This window comes from Strix uralensis, chromosome 13 (assembly GCF_047716275.1).
Source record: "Strix uralensis isolate ZFMK-TIS-50842 chromosome 13, bStrUra1, whole genome shotgun sequence".
Taxonomy (NCBI): Eukaryota; Metazoa; Chordata; class Aves; order Strigiformes; family Strigidae; genus Strix; species Strix uralensis.
Genome location: NC_133984.1, coordinates 18,401,834 through 18,422,611, shown reverse-complemented (window position 1 = coordinate 18,422,611; position 20,778 = coordinate 18,401,834). Strand labels below are relative to the sequence as shown.

Genomic DNA, 20,778 nt, shown 5'->3' with positions numbered 1-20,778 from the left:
GAAACACCAAGAGGATCAACAGAGTAAATGGAGTAAAACTAGTAACAAACTAATTTAAGTAATAGGTTAAAACATATGCTGTTATTTCCGTTAGGAAAGTCTGTCGTATACGAGATGTACCACCTACGTGATATTTTGAGTTCTGCAGCCTGTATTTTTAAAGGTGAGAAGTTAGTTTGGGGAAAGAGGAGAAAATGCACAATTAAACATTGTATGTTTATAGGCACTCTGAAAATGAAGCCTGCTTTAAAGAAGTGGGGTTTTGGAATGAAATTATCTAAAAGTAGATGTTTGTCAGAATTTTCAGCTTATTTACCAAAAAAGAAAATGTTATGAGCTTTCTTAAGTTTTCTGATGTTGGAGGTGGAGAGTTTTAGTGAAAGAGTCTGGAAAAGTACTCCAAGACCCAGGCTTGCTTATGCAGTGTAAGTATGATTTGAAGATCATCCCTGTCAGAGGGCACTGGAGAAGCTGGGCCTTACTTAAGATGCAATATTTGTTCAAATTGCTTTGGTAGAATATCTTCTTTAGCTTATGAAAAATAATGACTTCATGTTATAATGAAGTTTTTATATATATATATGCATCTGATATATATTAAACTTGTTTATTCTTTATGCATATGATACTGCTGTATCAGACTTCTTTTTAAGAATGACAGATTTTAAGGTGAGCTCTGATAATGGAGCAGTTAAGTGGTGGTTAAAACGGAACATGTAGGTGGTTTACAAGAAGTGGGGGCATAATTAATTCTGTCTCTTAACTGTTTTTTAACTTCATGTAGTTGTCATTGTAATATGTGGTCACCCCACATGGCATAGGGAACAAAAAAGCACAAACCAAGAGTGATCTTTGTCTCCAGTAAATTCTTGAGATCTGTCAGGCTTGAACCTTGGTCTGCCTTTACCCCTGATTTCACTAAGGACAGGCAGGGCAAATTACATAGGATGACTGAGTACTTTGTCTCTTGATTTGCTGCAATTATTTGCAGCAGATCAAAGAGGGATGTGGAGGCTCTATGCTGATTTTAAAGTAAATATAAACCAGAAAAGTTAATATGTAAAAATTTAAGTTGGTTTTTCACTGTTTCTGAACTCATTTCTATATAAGTAAAATAGTAAAGATACACTGCTATTCATACATTGAAAGCATATGCATTTTTTATTTTTTCAACAGTCATTTTGAAAAGGAATCAATGAAGGATATGTGGTAGGCTTTTGTTTGCCTTGTAGAAAGTCTTTTAGGCATGTGGATAAAAAAATTAGTATGCAGCTAATGGTATTTGAGTAATACAAAGTATTTTATGAGTGCAGTGTAGTAGTAATGGTGATAGATCTATGAGGTCACTTGAGATCTTTACAGAAACAGTCCTAGAGGATTTAAAATAAGACTTTAAAAGGAAATAAACATGAACTTTTAAACTTTTGTTATAAAACCTGATTGTTTTCAGTATACATATGTATATTAAATACATGTATTGTGACAGCTTTCATATTACTACCTGTAATTACTGATTTTTTTTTTTTTGCTCTTCAAAGTCAAAACAAGCATATAGGTCAGATTTGTAGGTCAGTCAATGTAATTTATTCAGAAGCTATTTTTGAATTTGCTAAGCTAAAACAGAAAACCACAGTATAATTTCTGATGTCATTACATTAGTCATGAACTGACTTCCAGAAGGAATTAAAGCTAGTGCTCAGAAGTAGTTTTGTATCCATGATTATGTGAAGCAAGCATGCTGCCTGTCTAATGTCATGTTTTTCAGCCTGCTTATAGGTTAATTATCTTTGTCATCTTGGCAAAGGATGGAGCAATCCTGCAATGTATAGTCATTTTAATTTTCCCCTCCCCCTTCTGAACTTTAAAAAGGGTTTTGTCCTTCCTGTAGAAGCTAAATCTGGTATTATATAAGCAATTATTACAATTATAACATTTCCATTGACCTTACAGAAAGTATAATCAATATTAATGCAGGTGTTGAGGGAGGAGCATATTGAGGGAGCTAGATTTTTGCCTGATAGCTTACCTTATACAGGTGAGGACTGGCAATAGATACATTGCAGGATCTGTGTAGAAGATGGAAAAGGACAGTTGTTCAAATAAATACATATTCTGTTCTTCCTTATATGCATTTCTTTTTGCTAATTGCTGAATTATTATTGCTTTGTGCTACGAAGTCCATTTGGGCAGTCTCTTAATAGTTTAGTTTAACAATAAAGGAGTAAGTTTGAGATGTGTATCATCAGTAGCCTGTGTTTTACTCAAGACTTTCTAAGTCAATAATATCACTGCACTTGTGAGGACAGAGATGAATTTTTTCTGTGCTCTGACTTCATCCATCTTGGGCTGAAGGTGATGACTGTGTCAGTTTGTGGTTCTTGCATAGTACCTGCAGGAACCAAGTAGCCTGTTTTCATCCTTATGAAAGAAGGGGCTCGTCTGGGTGCTCTTAGCAGCCTTCTGGTGCAGAAGGGCGCAGGGCAGGACTAGCAGTCGGTACTGGAAAAGTGTAGGCAGGAATAGGAGTGTGGGACAGGTGGTAAGGAGGACGACGTTCCTTCAGGGAGAGAAGGGAGAAAAAGCTGAGGTGATGGCAGAGACGCAGGAACTTTTAATATAGAGTGTAGGCAGGGCATGGGAAAGTGGAAGCTGTGTACTGGGCATGAACGCTGGTGCTGGGTAGTCCGAGATGCTGACCTTAAAAGCAAAGCACTTTGGTAAAATGCCCCAGTGAAACATCTGATAGTTTATTTCGTGAGATATTTTGCTAAAAGGAAAACTACGATGTATGCCTTTATAACATAAATCCAAAGGCTTATTTCTTTTTGATCTTTTTGATACCAGTTGATGCCCATCTGTAATGGGCATGGCATGGTGGCCTTCGTACAGGGAGAAATAAAGATAGTTGTGTTTCGGAACTGGGCTGTAAAATCTTGCAGGTGTGGTCTGGGATAGATCAGTATTTTAAATCCAGTAACTTCTTATTTCAGGTTCAGAAGCCTTTTGACACGGTTTTGCTCAGAGCTTTTGTTAAATATTTTATTGATTTCAATCTTGCAATGTTTGCTTGTTTTTTTAAGAAGTACACCATGCTTTTAAAGCTATGAAAGTACAAACCTGTGTGTTTTCCAGGTAAATTTTTATTGGCCTGTAAAACTTTGTGATCTTCTTGCCTTTCTTTACAGGATTTTTTATTTTGTTCTGGTGTTGCCTCTGCATGGCAGGGGAGGCAAGTAAGGGTGAAATGGAAGGGAAGAGGACGAGGCATTATTTTAATACATAAAGGATGGGTAGTTTAATTCAGCCCGTTTCCAGGCTTGCTTACGGGTATGATCTATTCTTCTGTCTGTGAAATTAAAACATTTATTCTTTGTTTAGGAAATCTGAAAGGGGAGTCCTACTCACGAAGAGATGACGTGTAAAGTCCCAGGTAACTCGGAAGCTTGTGCCACTCCGGACACTGACCATGGCCAGGAATGGGCACAGGAACACTACCGACTAGGAACTTTTGTTGAATTTCCACTTGGCTGCCCGGTTTCAGCATTAGCACTAGCACGAGCTGGCTTTGTTTATACTGGAGAAGGTGACAAAGTGAAGTGCTTCAGTTGCCGCACAACTGTTGAAGGATGGGCCCCTGGGGATTCTGCAGTTGAGAGACACAAAAACCTTTCCCCAAATTGCAAATTTATTATTGAATCTACTTTTCTGGAAAATAACATACATCCTCTTGCCCAGAACCACCAGCATAGAACTGAAAATGGTTCCAGCGATTCAGCCCTCCTGTGTGCTCTGGATGACCCAGCTGATGTGGAGGCAGATTACCTTTTGAGAACTAGGCAGGTTGTGGATATGTCAGATAATTTGTATCCGAAAAACCCTGCTATGTGCAGCGAAGAGACAAGATTAAAGTCTTTTTATAACTGGCCCCTCAATGACCAGTTGACACCACAGGAATTAGCTAATGCTGGATTCTATTATACAGGTGTTGGTGATCAAGTGGCATGTTTTTGTTGTGATGGAAAGTTGAAAAACTGGGAACCCAGTGACAGAGCTTGGTCAGAACACAAGAGGCATTTTCCCAAATGCTTTTTCGTCCTGGGCCGGGACATTGGAAATGTTCCAAGTGAATCTATTTCTGCTGAGCTTGGGAGAAGTGGTCTGAACAATGCACAGCATCCAAGGAATCCATCTATGGCAAAATATGGAAGACGTTTACAAACATTTTTAACTTGGATATATCCTGTTGACAAGGAGCAACTTGCTGAAGCTGGGTTCTATAGCATAGGTAAGCCGGACCTTAAAATGCCTAGTATCTTTTACAAAAAATTTTATATGAGTGTCTTGTTATGGGGAAAAAAAAAAAGCATTTTTTTATTCTAATATGGAATGATTTGTCAGAATTTCTTTACTCTGTAAACTACTTCTTGTAGTTCTTGTGTAAAATGATATACACTATATCAAGTATTTTTAATATCTAAGTATAAACTTGGTCATAAATTCATTTTTAGTAGTAAAACATAAAAGTGTGTTTTCCTTGTCTGCTAAAACCCTCATAATACATCTTTCACAATGACAATTACTGAAGTTAGTATTTTTTTTTAAATGAAATGCTGTCCTCCAGCTATCTACCTTAGGTCTAGCTGGTGGGCTTGGGGCCCTTACAGAAGCCTATGAACAAGACAATCCATGCATTGACATTTTATTTAGTTAACACATTTGCATTATAGCATTGGGACACCCGAAAATAGCAAATACCATTACTACTACTGTAAAAGCTTTATGAAGACAGTGACTCCAGTGGAAGGGCTTTTACTTTTAGACATGTAGTATTTGACATGGATAAGCTTCCAATGTCTTTGTGCATTGGTTTCTCAATTAGATTGAATTGCACAGTGCTGTTAAAGCTCTTTGAAATTCTTCACTGAGAGATGCTGTATGAGTGCAAAATGTTGCTCTTACTAGGTCACAAAGAAAAGGGGATTATCCGGGATAATTTCTTGCTCTCATCTTAATTGGCTTCTCTCTTAGTAGCTCTCAGAAGAACTTTTTAATCTGGTTCCATTTGTTTTACTTGTGGCCATAACTAAAACCTTTGATATGTTCTTGTATGGGTGATATACGTGCAACATTTTTACCCAGTAGAACTGTTTTTATTGATTTCTTTTTGGATTCCTAAAAGTACCTAGCTTCTCACAGCCAAGTGAGATCTGTATTGTGGAGGGGCACTACATGGGCACCAGCTTATCAGACCCGATGGCTGCTCAAGTGGCTTCTGTGAAAATTGTTTACTGTGGCCTTAGAATGATTTAGCTCAGTAGGAAAAATCTGTCCATACCACCTCTCATTTCAGTAAACACAATATCTAAGCAGTTTCTGGCACAGTCTTTGATTACAGCAGGCATGGTGCTAGAACAGAGAGAATGCAATTTCTCCTAACATCTCAGTTGGTTATGCTACTGCTGTGTAGGGCCCGTGAATCTTAATGGTGGAGCACCGAAAAGACACATAAATGTCCTTAATTCTTTGTGGTAGACTACTTCATGGCTTGTTTGCCAGTGGATTGAGCTACTTGATAATAGATTATTTTTAGCTTTCATTTTTTATCTGCATAATTACTTGCTAAAATGAAATTTAAAAAATTGCACATACCTCTTCCTTTGTATTTTTTTAAGCTCAAGTCCCTCCTGAACATGTTTCAAATCATATGTATTATGTCCTCTTTGCAAATGGAATTATTTTTAGTTACAGTTGCTAATCAGATACTTAACAATGTAACATTTTAGTTGAAAACTTCTTGTTGTGCCTACTAGAAGTATGTAACTTCATTCTTGTGTGTTTCCTCAGGTAATGGTGATCATGTTGTGTGTTTCCACTGTGGTGGAGGATTGCAAGAATGGAAGGAAAATGAAAACCCATGGGATCAGCATGCCAAATGGTTTCCTGGGTAAGGTATTTTTTTTTACTGTTTTCTTGTTGCGTGTCTGAGTCTTATTTACAGTATGTTATGTTTTAATGACAGAGCATACTAATAAAGGTTTTAGAAGGTTGACTATGGCTTAATGTTGTTTAAATTTATGAAAATAACTGAATTTTTTTTTTAGTTGCTCTCCTCCACTTCCTCCTTTTTCATTTTTGTCATTTAGGCACCAAAGGAATATCAGTTATCTTCCATGGTTTATATTTTTCCTTTTCAATAAGTAGAAAAGATTTTAAGGAATATTTTGCATGGGGTCCTTATTTTTGTTGTTCCATCTGTTCTACCTTCTGTAGTCCTTCCATTATATGTGTAATCATCAACATAGGCTTTAATGTTATATTGGAGGCCTCAGAAGAGGACATTAACCTAATGTCTTCTTTGAGAGGTAGGAGGGAGTTCTTCTAAAGTGGTTGGGAAAGAGAAGTAAACCTCCAAGAGGTTGAGGGCACAAGTAACTCATTAAAAGTAATCAGTCTGAATAGTTACCCTGAAACTGTACCTTCTGAATAACTTTACTTTTAAGTCAGCATCATTTGTATGTCAGCTTGTTTGTAGGAATTACTAAAGGGAAGAGAAGATTTCTGTCTGGACTTAACTGATGTCTCAGCTAGCAGAATCGTGAAATTTTGTGAATACTTATCTGATCTTTTTTTTTTTTTTTGTCCTCATTATCCAAGTGCTACATTCTAATGGTAATTTTAATAGTTTCATACATGTATGTGTATGAGTGTGTAACTTATGTTAGGATACAAAATGATTAAACTTCTGTCAGGGTGCAAACAAACCTAAAAAAGTTAGTAGTGATATTGAATTCAAAACATACTTCTGCATAATTTTAAAGACTTGAGGATTCCAGACCCAGAAGTAGTTTTTAAACAAACTGCTAATTTTGTCTAAGATCTGTCTTGAGGAAAGGAGGAGGAACGGTATATGACTTAGTGTTTCTTACAGGTGGGTAAAAGATGTCCAAGTACAAAAACTTTGTTACTTGTATAACACTGATAAAGTCAATGTATTTTATGCATTAGCTGCCAAATTTGTCCCTGTGGTGAAAGGCTCTCTAGAAGCTGGAATTTAGTATTTATGCATTAGGTGATACTTTTTTTTCAGTAGTGGCTGGCAGCTTTCCGTTATTAGTCTCTGCCACTTGAAAGAGATGCCATTCCAAACTTTTGCCTTGGTGCAGTGAATGGTTAAGATGCATTTTCTTGCTACATTTCACTCCTTATGTAGGTTTGATTTTGGTTTAGATTGCTTAAATTATGTCGGATTTGATTAGTTCCTCTCAGATCATTAACTGTCTTACATGGAGTTTTTGTTTGCACATCAACTTCAGCAGCAGTGTGTCGGTCTTGCAGCAGGATGTCTGCGTCCATGAACTGCTGAAGGTGAAGGAACTGCTGAAGCTAGAGAACTATTGTCGAGGAGTTATGGCACTCGTTATATCTTCTGGTAGGGAAGACCTCTGCCCAGTGGCTAGGACTGGTTGGAAAATAATGAAAAAAAAGCATGTAAGACACCTGTCTGACCAGTGACTGCTTTTCTTTGATTGCAAAAGACTAAAAGAACCAACATTTTAACGTTTGTTTTTTGTTGAAGCCTTTACTTTTATAAACCTGTGGCATCAACTGTCATGGCACACAACTCTAGCTTTCCATTTCACCAAAAATATTAAAAAAATAAGTACTGCTGAAGTGATTAAGATGTTTTTAGAAACATTCAGATGACATTCCTGATGTTGTCTAAACATTTAGACATTTCAAAAGCAATCATTCTGTATAATGTAGGAAATGTATCGAAGCTTTTCAAAGTTATGTAGTCAATTTTTGTTTGCTGCTTATGCAGTTCTATTATAACTAAATATTTTCATTTATAGGTGCGCGTTTGTGAAAAAGGAAAAGGGGCTAGAATTTATAAATAATGTTCATTTAAGAGACGGATGTAGGGACTCAACAGTAAGTGTCTTGCTTATTAATCAAATACCATTTTGTTAAAACAGAAAACAGTCTTAATGTAACTTTCGTATGAAGTTACTCTTCTAATTATCTGCATGTCGTTTATCCTCCTGCTGCTTCTTTCATTGGCAGAAAGTGAAAGACATCAGAGTATGTTTTGGTTCTGTCATTCATGGTTTATAGACCTCGCAGTTCTCCTTAGTTGGGTTATGGATCACAGATAGGGTCCCTTGTACATGTTGTGTATTTGGTACTGAACAAATACTATTTGTTTTATAGAGCCTGGGAACCTAAAGTTTATGATAAATAATTTCCTCATGCAAGTGTAGTAGATAATTTTTCTTTTCTTGTTGGTAGAGCATTGTTAAACTTGTATGCAGTTACTAAAAAGTAAAACTGATGTTATTTTACAATTCTTCCATAGACTAACAATCAAATCATACAATTATAGCAAAGATGAGTTAAAATGAAAACTTATAACCATATGAAAGATATAACAAAACATTGATCCCTTTGCAGTTGTTCAGAGCAGATTTAATAGTTTTAATCAATAAAATAACTGAGATCAAATGGCTATTTTCTGTCTTGTAACTGTATAGGTTTCCTTTTACCTTCTCCAGAATTGTAATTTTGTCTGTTTATATTTCACTTTTAGACAGAAGCTGCTGAAGGGACAATACTTCCTAAAGGTATCTGTTTAGAAAAAAAACCCAAACAAACAATCCCCCTATTTTGGAATATCCGTATTTGCATGTATAGTAAAGGAAATGGTTAATTTAAAAAAAAACGCTATTACATTTTTAAGTAAAGCATGACAGGCAAATTGTTGGACGATACTCTTCCATTGCTTCTAAAGAACCGCAGAGTGAATTTTATTTCTCTTAGGGGAAATCTAATCATAGTTGGATAAATATTGTAAAGTAAAGGTTGTAAACCATGAAAGAAGTGCGTATAGGATGCAGTCTTATTTTTATAGCTACTAAGTGTGCCTCAAGTATTGAATTAGTAGTGCTGTGGGATGAATGTTAAGGAATACTGAAATGAAACAATCGTTGCCTTTCATGAGGCAGGAAGAGTTGGTCTGTTAAATGGCAAGGACTAGGAAGCTGAGAAAGCTTAAATAGCTTGTTATGTGTTCCAGTATTACGCATTCCTGCAATGTTTTTTGCAAATACCAAGCAATAAAAAGACAAGACAGTTAGAGGGGTGGTGGGAAAACAGTCAAGCAACTTCATCCCAGGGAATGATAGCTGTTGCTAATAGGAGTGATTACACAAAACCTATTTTAGAAATCTCTCACACACTGCTCATTTATGAGAGTGAAAATTAGGCTAAAAAGTTTTGCTCTTTGAACAATCTTCTGAAGTAAAGAAGAAATTAGTCATTTACATGTAATAGCAGTGTGCCTTATTTCCAGTACTTCTAACAAATCTATTCAAAAAATTATGTTGAGAAGAGGAAGGGGGAGGTCTAGCAAACTGAAAAATGGTTTCCCAAAGTAGTGTTGTGTCTTAATGTGGATAGGCTTGCTTGCTTGCTGGTGGTGCTGTGTTTTGGTTTTGTAAATTCAAATTATTTATTGGTTTCTCTAAACATGTGTGTGACTTTTTTTTTTTTTTTTTTCCTTCCCTGAACTGTATTAAAATTGATGTAATGCTACCAAATACTTACATATCTATTGTGCCTTGGAATTTTGGACGAGTTTCAGTTAACATTCAGTTATGGAATTTCTGATGTTAATTATATAAGACATTTTATTTAAGAAGATGAAGTAGTTGATTTGAATAGCAAATCTTGGAGGATTACTGTATTATAAATAGATGAAGGGAGGCTGGGAAAGCTAGGGTGGAAGACATGTCAAATCTACAGTTTTGGGTGTTTTGACAATGCGGCTTTTACAACTAGCAAAATTCTCAAATCAGAAACACAGTTCCTTTGGCTAGATATTTGCAAAGGTGTCTTAGAGTACTGTAGTGAATACTGTCTGATAATCAGATTAATCATTGTTAAATTGTTGTTTTGTTTTGTTTTTTTAATTTCTTGTTTTAGTTGATCTCTTACAGAATCCTTTGGTACAAAGTGCCATAGACATGGGTTTCAGTTTGTCTGAGATTAGGAACACCATGGAAAAGAAATTGCAGATGTCTGGAGAAAGTCACACATCTGTTGAGGATCTGGTAGCAGACTTAAGTGCTCAGAAAGAAAATACAAGGGAAGAAGAATCAATTGAAATCCCAGTTGAGCAAGATGAGCTTATTCAATTACAAAACCTCTGTGTGTACTTTCATATCAGCTTTTTAGTCTGTGAAATACAGCTTATTGTTATGTGTTTATTCTACTCTCTGATCTAAGTCTTACCTGAGGTGAAGTTACAGTATTGTAACTTAAAATTCAAGAGATTTCTTTTTGGACACTAAAAAAAAAAAAGTTGAACAAAGTTATTTGAGCACAGCAGCATTTGTAAATATAATCTCTAAAATAAGTAGAATTATTTCAGTATTACACACTTTTGAGGTATTAATAGTCTAGTGTGGTTCTGGGAAAGGTTATACATGCTAACTAAAAAGCCAAATTTATTATGACAGTATCATTTAAAAATAAAAACAATAACTGTAGATGTGGGGACTCTGATGGCAAAATGAAATAGACACAGCAACGTACTGTCAATACTCAGTATGCTCAAATTAAAAAGATCTTAGTAGGGGATTATTTATTTTTCAGTATAAAATTTTGCATGGGATAGAAGCACTTTCCTTCTTGGCCGGTATGAAAAAGTATACTTCTAGATGGTGGGGTTTTTTCAATTATTTGTATTCCAGCTATGCTGGGACGTGCAAGTTATGCTCAGAAAGCTGGTGTGGCACACTGCAAATAGACCCAAACCAAGATCTCTGACTCAGGAGACTTGCAGTTTAAGACAAGCATATGAGTGAATTCATAGGGAGGAGAAAAGACTGTCTGGTTGGCATGATAGGCAGAGATCTTACCAGCCCACTCTTTTTAATAAGATTTTTAATGGACATTATGGGGGAAAAAGAACTTGCAATCAAGATGGACATAATTTTTGTGGCTGGCTGTGCAGAGCTTTCCCCAAGTGGCAGAGGAAGGTGTTTGAAGTTTGCATTTTCACATGGGGCATAACTGGAATAAAAAGAGCTCATGTACAATGCAAAATTGATTCTTTCTGCATTACAAATTTTTAAGCTTTTGAAGTATGGGCATTTTGAAAATGGAGGCAAGGAAGGAAATCACATCCTCATTCTTTTCACTGGGGAAACTCTCGGGGGGGGAAAAAAATCCAGATTACTTAATCAGTATCAACGAGCCTTTCTTTCACCTTCTGTACAAGTTTTGGGAAAGTTATCAATGGGAAGTCTGTGAAAAGAATGGTTCCTGATTGAAATATGCATATCCTAAATTCTATAGATATTTCAAGCTCTTGCAGATATAGATAGCTGAATTCCCTTCTTGCATTGGCCTGGGATATGTAATGAGATGAGAGGGGGGAAAAAAAAAAAAAGAGGATTCCATGCTGCAGCTTGGTTTCCTATCTCTTGTAAATTTTTTTTTCTTTTTAAAGGTGTGATCTCTAAATCATACGAAGAAAACATTGTACTTGTGTGTAAAGAAACAAAAAAAAAAAATCAGTGTCACTAAGTATGTTAACTTCTTTTTATGTGTTTGTTTTCCTTAGATCTCAGTACTGAAGAGAAGTTAAGACGCTTGCAGGAAGAAAAGCTTTGTAAAATCTGTATGGCTAAAGACATATCAGTTGTCCTCATTCCCTGTGGTCACCTAGTTGCCTGTAAGGAATGTGCTGAAGCACTTAATGAATGCCCTCTGTGTCGTACAAATATTATGAAAAGGCAGGAAATTTTTATGTATTAGTGAAATAAACAGCACTGTGGATGCAAATGTTTCCTGCTTTATTGCTTTAAATATGTAATGTAATGTAAAAAATGCATTTAATTCCAGGATGTAATCATATGGCAGTAGTGAGATTTTTCTGCTGTCAAACTCTACATACATTTTAAAATTATTTTCCTTAAGTGAATTTTTTGTATGTAAAAATCAATATTGAAAGGCAAGTATATACATGCTGTAACCTCAACTCATTGACCTGATTTGGGAAAGCCTAAGTAATGCAAAGCTTTATTTATTTGATCATTCCTTTGCTTCACTTTGGTAGGACTCTGTATACTGAAGTGTATGCAAATATAGTTGTATAAAGAGTCTGGCCCTATATTACATTTGTAAATAACAAGTGTTTTTAAAAAAATTATTATATACATGTATATTATATCTGAGAATTTATCTGCTCAAAAATATTACGTAAGGTTGAAAATGTTATCTTATTTCTGTAACTTTGGTTGTAACATAATTCAGAGAATATGCGTAAACCTGCTGCTGTAATATTTCCTTATGTTTGCTACTGATACTTTGTAAGTTTTGATCTATTTGTCTTGATGTCTGTCTTCTGATTTAGATGTATAAATTGGCTTCAGTAAACTGGTTTTAGCCATCCTTTTTTCACAAAAATACCTCTGTATATAAAATGTACATTAATTTCATTCCTTAAAAGAGAACTCAACAGAAGTGAAGGAGTTTTTACATACCTTGTGCCCTTCCAGAGAGGAGTGGTCAGTCTCATTCTAAACTTGCCCCCTACACAAGGTGTTGTTTGATTTTATTTTTTTTTCTCTTGTGTTTTTTAACATTTAGCATTATCCTAACTTTGCAGTGTTTCTATTCGTTGGTCTGTTTTTTCATAAGAGAAGATTAAACTCTGTCTCCATGAAAATTCTTTCTTTTTCTTAATTCACCAGTAATGGTAGAAATCTTTCCATTTTTTCTTGTCAGTTTGCAGCATTTAAATTAAAAAGTTCAGAACTCTTCTAGTTAGAGTCACCTTAAAATACTTAAACTATTTCTTACTGGACTGATGCTTAGTTCTCCAGTTTAAAAAGTATCAGGTTTGTATTTAATTACAGCTGGTTTACGATCACTCTAATTATGTGACTTCCTTATTTTGTGGAGCTACTAATATATTCTGTGTATATATTTTTATCTTTGAGTCTTAAACACTAAGAGATTTAGAATATACAGAATATAGTTTTTCACATCATGAAAGTTTTAAATCCAGTACACAGAAATTTAATGTCTACTTTTTATATTTTTTTAAATAAGCACTGTGATTATATAGTGGTGTAATGTTACAAATATTTAAAATAAAGTCCAACCCCGTTGTTCCTTGATCAACATATTTGATTCTCACATTAAAAAAAATCATAACAGAAGGTTGCTTTCTGTTGCTTTTTTGTTTTGTAACTCAACTTTTATTAATTTAACCTCAGTGTTTTTAATTTGAGAGGAAATAAAATCTATTGTTTGTATAAATTAAAGCTCATTAGTGGTAAAATTAAAATGTTAATTTTGCTATTTTTTGTAATACATTAGGATTTCATTCTTAGGAATACCTGATGACTAGAAATACATAAAGAATTCAGCCCAGAAAGGTTTTATTTTGCCTTTTTGTGCCTTTGTGAAGAGTTTAGTGTGTCAGGTAATTCAAGCGTATGGGGATTTTTCAGGACAGATAGGGACTGACAATTCTGACAGGCTTTCTTCTACCTCCCATTTTCACTTGCAGGGAGGGTTTTCTGTACTTTTCAAGGGAAAGTAGGGGTGGGGGTGGGGGGGGTGTTTGCCTATGAGCTGGTGTATCTTGCCTGAAATAGCTTGTTTAGTTAATGTTGCAAAGCGTGTTATGCTGACTTGCTCAAGCAGATGGCTTGTTACCTAACCTTGACCCAAGTCATGTGAGAGAGACTATCTGGGTGAGCTGGATCCAACTTCCAGGCTCTGGAACTTGGCATGTGGCTCGACAAAGCCCTGTCTGGGAAAGAGACTGACCAAATTTTACTTAGAACTTGCAGAACTAAATTCTAGTAAGGAGATGATTTTTGATCTAAGCATAGTATGTAAACTGTCCAAGAAAAGCCTGGAAGTAGGTCACCAATAGTGCCTTCTGAAGTGAAATGGAGAACACACACGTTGTCCAAATAATATGCAAGTAAATAGCAAAATGCTTCATGATCTTAAAGCTTGTTAACTATTAAAAGGTATACTGGGTCCCTTATGGTAACTTTCTGATGAATGGTATAAAGGATACAGCTATAATGGCAATTCAGATTTTAATAACTTAGGAACATTAAAGGGTTAAAAGCCTTAAAAGCAAGAAGACAAAATAACTGCTCTGTAGGTTTAGGTTTTTAAAAAAACTATAATCAGAGTTCTATTCAGACTAAATGTGAAAAAATAATTAGCACAGTCATCAAATTTTGACAGCTTGAATTAGGAAGATGTTTTTTCAGGTTACTTTGATTTTCATTATCTTAAAGAAGCAGAGAAGAAATTCTATGGACACTGATACTGGGCTGAGTGTTTAAAGAGAGAAATGAAGGATGCAAATAAATGGAGTAGAAGCACAGGTGCTTTGAAAAGGAGGTTAGTGGCAGAACAAAGATGCCTTGGGAGCTGATTTTTATGAGTTACCTGGAATGAAGAACTATGGAGTATAAGTATCAGTATTCGGTAACTTTCTTCTAGTAGTTTCTATGTAAAATCTTTCTTACTTTCATTTTACTTGCAATGGCAGAACTATTTGCTGCTCTAGATATGTGGGAGAGTTACAAAGGTTTTTAGTGTGTTGTGCAAATGTTTCATTTAGAAAACATGGAGACTGCATGCTGAATTTAGGAACAGAAGGCTAAAATAAGGAAAATGCATAGATACAATTTTTTTGTTATGCATTTAGCTTTTTCTCACTGCCTTGAAACGGGCTTGAAATACACTACTGACTTCTCTACTAGTTGCTGTCGCTTGTATCTCTGCAGATACTTAGCTGTCTACTTTTTTAAATTTGCTGTGGGGCTTGATCCAAAGCTCATAGCACAATAAAAAGATTTTCAATTATTACAGTTTTTTTAAAAAAATTAGAGTATTTAAACACTTCTTTTAATATTGCCTAGTTAGTTTTGACCACAATGCTCCAATGTTTATTTTTGTTAGCTGGATGTGCAGCCTGAAGCTATACTATAGGACAAATTGTCAAAAGTTTTCAAAGCATTGTTGTTAACCAAAGACACAGGTCTTTAAAGTTAGCTTTTATGCTTGAAATTGACAAAAATTTAAATACAATGGGTTGTTAGAATTGGATTATAACTGGGTGGGAGGTTAATGCAGACACTCAATTACCATGTTCAAGTGAAGCTTCAAGATGAAGAGTTGTGTACTAGGATTAAATGTTAAATGGGGTGGTGACATTTGCTGCCACAGTATTTAGTAACTACTCAGAGGAGAATCTGTTCTGCCTTTCAAGGCGTGCAAGTTCTAGCACATGACGTGTAAGGCCTACCCAAAGGGAAGGTCGGCTCTTCATAGACCGAAGGAGTTGGAGATTTTTCTGGCTTTTGTGGAGTTTTTCTGCGGCAGTAAGTATGAGAGCAGTGAGCTGTTACGCAGGGTTCTTTTCCACGCTCTGCTTTGTGCACAATTGACTCCTGTCAGCAGAAGGCTAGATGCCAAAGAGTGGGCTCGGGAAGCGACTCCGCTGCTGCCCCAGAGGCTTTTCATTGCCTGCCTTGTGCAGAACGGCCGGATCGGCCTTAGCTCTTGAACCTGCTTTGTGAAGGGTGATGGTCGTCTTCTCCATATGGTTGAATGGGAAGAGCCAGTCTACCGAGTTCACCTTCATCCCTCATGGAACTGAATACTCTTACTATTTTTTTGCGTGTTTTACATGTGTAAGTTTTTCTGAGTAGTTTGGAAATTTGATCAAGACAGTCTTTTCTGCCCCGTGACCCTGCCATGCCTTCACACTGATTCAGGTTGTTGAAACTATCTTGCCATCTGAGAGTGCCCCTGTGTCACATTGCTTCAAGAGATGTACTGGTGCTGCTGTACAGCAATTAGTGTGCCATAATTATAATGTGGCTTTCTGTGAGGAGGCAAATGACCTGTGATAATAAAGAACCTTTGCTGAAATTCAGATTTTATCTTTTTTTTTTTTAACCAGGAATTCTGATTAAACAATACTGACAACATTACAGTAAAACTGAGAACATTAATTCAGAGAATATGGCTCTGTGACCAACTTATCAAAAGAACTTGCTTTTTCCTATGACAAGCAAGAAGTCAGTATATATTCAGCTATAAATCGCTTGGATAAACAAAACCCTAAGGAAAGTCTGGGGAAAAAATGGTATTAATTATATTGCAAGTATGTAATATTTCAAGGCAGGTGAAAACTACTTGGTTGCTTTTGGATAATTATTAATGTACAGTTTTATAGCCTGGACAGCTATTGATGATGGCTGAGATAAAATTCTTGATAAGTCAGAATTGCTGGAAATGTATTGGAGAGATACTTGAATTAGGGTTTTGTCCTTAGATTGAAAAATGGCATTTACTATCAAAAAATGAAAAACACCTCTGCAGAGTCTCACTGTGAAAACATCTAGGAGAATCATTACAATAATTGGTGAAAAGCCAAGTTTAGTAGAAACGCATATGGTCACCTGCAAATTTTGGATTTAATCTAACTTCCAGAAATTACCAAGACAGAGGACATTTAAATGTATTCATGTTATGTCTTTTTGATTTTAGGAAGTTAGATCTCACTGTAAAACTCTTGACGAAATTTCTTGTATGTTACTTTGCTTTGTATGAGAGTCATCACTTAAGCCAAACAGTTAATCTTCTGAATACAAGCTTTTTGAAAGTGGGTGTCAAGCCACAGTATTCTCTTCCTTTTTAACTCTTGCATAACAGAGAGAGGCTTCTGAGTCTAGGATTGACTTTAGCTCCCTTTCCTGCATATCCAACCTGTGTGATGTTATTGGAGTCAGTATGGGAGCTCTGTTGGTAGGGTACAAGCCACCAGAAATATAACTGTTGCTTCAAATGCCTCTTTTGGTGTTTTGCAAAACAGAATGTACCAAAAGTAACATTAATTTGGCTCCTATCCCTGCATCACAATTTAGCCCTTTTATAACTTTGTTATAACAGTTGCTTTGTAAAGGCTTAATCAGCAATTGCAAGGTTCTGTAAGGGAGACTCATGTTCCAGGCTGCAAGCTTCACCTCTGCTGGACTCACAGCTGGAACCAGTGGTACAGAGAAGGGCCATAAGGGTACGCCCCGGGGGGAGCAGGGCTGGGAGTCGCTGTCCTCCGCACTTATGGCGAGTGTCCCTTTGCCACGGGGGGGAAACACTTTGGTCACAGCTGCTGGCACTGAGGCTTTGTAGGACTTACAGAATCATACTAAAGGAAGTTACAGTCTAAAGTATTTTTATCTTAACCGTTTTGAACATCTGTGCAAGCCACCAAGATGTCATAAACCGTTGTATTCCTTGCTACTTGTTATGCATTGTGCCACTTACAAAAAAATCTAAGTCACAGCTAATGACAAGATCACACTTGCTTTGCTTCCAGCTCCCACTGTGTCAGAGTCGAGGCAGCAAGAATGGCCTTGAGCCCCAGACATGATTGGAAGGAGGGGACTTCTGAGAAGCACTGTCTGAAAGAGACCTTAAAGTTTGTTGATGATGAAATCTAAAGAAAAGGAAACCGTGTTAGGGATATATGTAGGATCTTGGGAATGTGGTAGGTCAGCCCCAGAAAACCATGCAAGGTTGTTATCTGAAAGAGTAATCTGTTCCTTGACCTTACCTGTCACGTAACAACCCACTTTATATACTCCTACTTTAACCCTCCAAGTTTTAGCCTCAGTAGTTCGTGGGGAAAAGACCAAGATAAACCAATCCACTGTCATCATCCAAACCTGTCTTGCCTGCAAATACAGAAGAGAGCTGTCCCATTTATTTGATGGAGGATTTTCTTCAAAGCTTAAACATAAAAGTATTTGACTTTATTGTTTATAATTGTTTTGTTTTATGATCTTGGGCAGAGGTTGAGCTGAATAACAATGTTTCTGTTCCAGTTTCACTCTAATCTCATCTAACCACAAGCCAGCCTCCTTCCTTCCCTTTTCAGGCAAAACCCCCTGGTTCCATGTCAGAGTCTCAGCAGAGCTGGAGACCCTAGGAAATCCGACCATCTGAGAACTGCTTTCTGTTCCTGATGGCTGAGTTGCCCTGCACATCAAGAGCACGGTGTAGTTTCACTGTTTGTTTTTTAGCTGTCTCTTAGCCAAAGCTGCTTCCCCTGCTCAGTGATAGTTGCTGCTGTTTGGCCCACTTGACCTTATTTCAGCTCTTGTCTGCTTCTTACCCCAGCCCTTTTTCTGTCATACAGGCTGTTCTTTCCTGCCTTTAACCATGCCCTGCCCCTTATCCAGCTTACCCAATTTGAAACATGTTTCCCTGGTTCCTGTGCTTCTTCCACAGACTTTGTCAGTGATGCTGTCATGGTGCCTGACTCATAAATTGGTCCTTGATTCATGACCACCCTGCCTGGACTTGGCTAGAGGACACAAGAATGTCTTGGCTGTGTCTCCCAAAACCTCCCTACACCTGGAAACTGGAGCAGATCGTGTCCTGGATCCAGAAGAGGTGGCCTGAATGGTAATGCTTACTCTTTTATGGTTGGACTAGATGGTCTTCAAGGTCTTTTCCAACCTAGATGATTCTGTGATTCTTTCCTGTACATAGGGTGAGGCGACGCCTCAAATGAAAGCAACTTCTCTTGACTGAAGCTAGGAGAAGGGCTTTTCATTATTTCCTACCAATAACTGGTGTGGCCTTTACACAGTTTGGTGATGAAAACTTTAGAACATGGTTAAGGGATTTTTATCTCAAAGAATGAGATACAGCAAGAGCACCTCACCTCAAAGAGGGGAGTGAGTGCAGGGCTTCAGGTAACACGTGGCACAGACGACTGAATAAATCTGCTGATAATGCAATTAGGCATTTACGACTCACTGCGGTTCTATTCATTTCTAGAGATGATAACGAAGGGGCATTAAAACTTCCTTTTTTAGTGATATGGGACAAACTGTGATTCTGTGCTCCTTTACAGGTCTGAGAGCACGGTAGACTTACTGAATCAAAGAAAATTCGGAATTGAGTTAGGTGTTCTGGAAAGACCTGGCAAGAAATAGGGGCTTACAAGGGAGACTTACGTAAATTGCAAAAGGATGAAATTATTCACAGAACAGGGAAAAGCCTAAGGAGCTACCGATATGCAATCTCTCTTCTGCAAATTACGGGAAAGTAACCCATTTTGTGGTCTTTATTTTTGTTTCTTATGTAATAGCTCATCTCCAAAAGGATTTAGAGCAGATTTCCCTAGAGTGACTAAGCCAGTTTCAAAAATCTGGGAAACAAAATCTGATTGGGAAGACTGCTTTCCCCTCTGTACCCAACTAAACAGATAAAAATATAACTGTGGCTTATTTAATACAGGCCATCAAAGTTACAACCTCACCTTGGAACGAATCCAATATTCAAATTCTGGTTTGTTTTCCAATTCTCATAAGCAAATCCATTTAAAAAATAAAAGGAATGGTAAAGGATTGTGGCTTTTTTTTTTTTTTTTTTTTTTTTTAAATAGAAAAGAGGAAACGGAACTGGAGAGGGGGTTCCTATTCCACTGCCCTCAAAGAAAACAAAGCAGCATGAGCATGAATCTCCTGCCTGGAAGAATGAATCAGCCATCTGGCAGCTTGAGTTTATTCTGATCTTCTCTAGTGGTGAACCTCTGGCCATTAATTCAGACATGGAATTGGTATCTGCCCTCTCCTTGCTCAGTTTCTTAACTGGATGACTGATCAAGAGCTCTCTTTGGATCAAGCATAGTAAAAGTCCCTGTTCTAAAGTCTTTGTTAAATACTCTCTAAATTGGGCTAAATATCAGAAATGGTGGACTTTGAAGCTCTTCAAGAGTAGCTTTTATGAGAAAGATTGCATAGTCCTGCAGAATACTTTCTCCTACAGTTTTCCACAGAACTTTTCTATCAGATATAAATCCTTTCTAGGAAGGTCAGAATTTAAAGTATCTCTATTTCATTTTTATGCTTGGATAACACTTTTTCTTTTAAATTTTTTCATTGTATTGGAAAGGATGCCGGAGTGCTAAAACTATAGAGAAACTTCAGGATGTTCTTTGATTTCTTCACAAAGTCTGAACAGATGGTAGAAGCCCATTCTGGAATTGTTAGCTTAGAAAGAAGCAGTGTGCTAGCAGAGGAACTGCTTTTCATCTCGTCTGTTGTACCCACTGGAAGGCTCAGTCCCAGAAGCATGATCAGTTCATGGGGAAATGCAGACGTTAGGCTCTTCAGAGGGCCAATCTTGTCCCCCATAAAGACAAGAAATACAACGGTTAAGAGCTTGTCTTTTCTGCCCCCTGTATTCCTACCCCCCATTTAAGAGATTGATGCGTTTTCCCCTTAGATGCGTGCTATATAAACTGGTTTATGGTGGTTATTTGCGTGATCCAAGTGAGGTGCTGTGCTAGGAATTGTCCCGGGACACAGCTGGCTTAAGAAATTCCTACCTTCTGGTCACTGGAGCAGAGCAGAAACATTCCCAGCCTCTACAGGAGTGCACCGCACCTTCAGTTGTGTGGACTGAATTGCTCATGTAGTTGTACTCTAAATAACATCCAAGAAATGATCTGGTTTGGGGGAAAAAAAAAAAAATAAACCAGCCCTTTAGAAAACAAATGGCCCTCCCCCCTTCTCTGATGAGGCAACAGTTTTGCTTAGACAGCGGCCAGGCAAGCAGCTGAATGGAACAACTGGGAGGGAGGAAATGAACTGGAGAGTGCAAAATCCTCTTAGACAGGCTCTGTGACCAACGGTTCGTAATATTCCGCTGCAC

The 20,778-nt window shown here is 37.0% G+C and overlaps 1 protein-coding gene and 1 long non-coding RNA gene across 7 annotated transcripts in view; one reads left to right on the top strand and one right to left on the bottom strand.

Moving 5' to 3' along the window:
• XIAP (X-linked inhibitor of apoptosis) overlaps positions 1–13,229 on the top strand; it is a 20,964-nt gene extending 7,735 nt beyond the window's left edge. For 4 of the 5 annotated variants that reach the window (XM_074882266.1, XM_074882268.1, XM_074882269.1 and 1 more), the window contains 6 exons: positions 3,379–4,285; positions 5,845–5,944; positions 7,854–7,932; positions 8,588–8,621; positions 9,982–10,206; positions 11,627–13,229. In XM_074882266.1, coding sequence (XP_074738367.1) covers positions 3,412–4,285; positions 5,845–5,944; positions 7,854–7,932; positions 8,588–8,621; positions 9,982–10,206; positions 11,627–11,820 — 1,506 coding nt within the window. In that variant the 5' untranslated portion in view covers positions 3,379–3,411 and the 3' untranslated portion in view covers positions 11,821–13,229. The remainder of the gene's footprint in view (positions 1–3,378; positions 4,286–5,844; positions 5,945–7,853; positions 7,933–8,587; positions 8,622–9,981; positions 10,207–11,626) is intronic. The other variant, XM_074882271.1, reaches the window with a different exon arrangement.
• Positions 1–20,778, bottom strand: part of LOC141949075 (uncharacterized) — a 26,782-nt gene extending 6,004 nt beyond the window's left edge. Inside the window, exons 1-4 of one of the 2 annotated variants that reach the window (XR_012630655.1) lie at positions 20,453–20,778; positions 10,291–10,345; positions 7,284–7,459; positions 2,043–2,066 (exon numbers count right to left, since the gene is read on the bottom strand). This is a non-coding gene — a long non-coding RNA (uncharacterized LOC141949075). Of the gene's footprint in view, positions 1–2,026; positions 2,067–7,283; positions 7,460–10,290; positions 10,346–20,452 lie in introns of those variants that run through there. The other variant, XR_012630656.1, reaches the window with a different exon arrangement.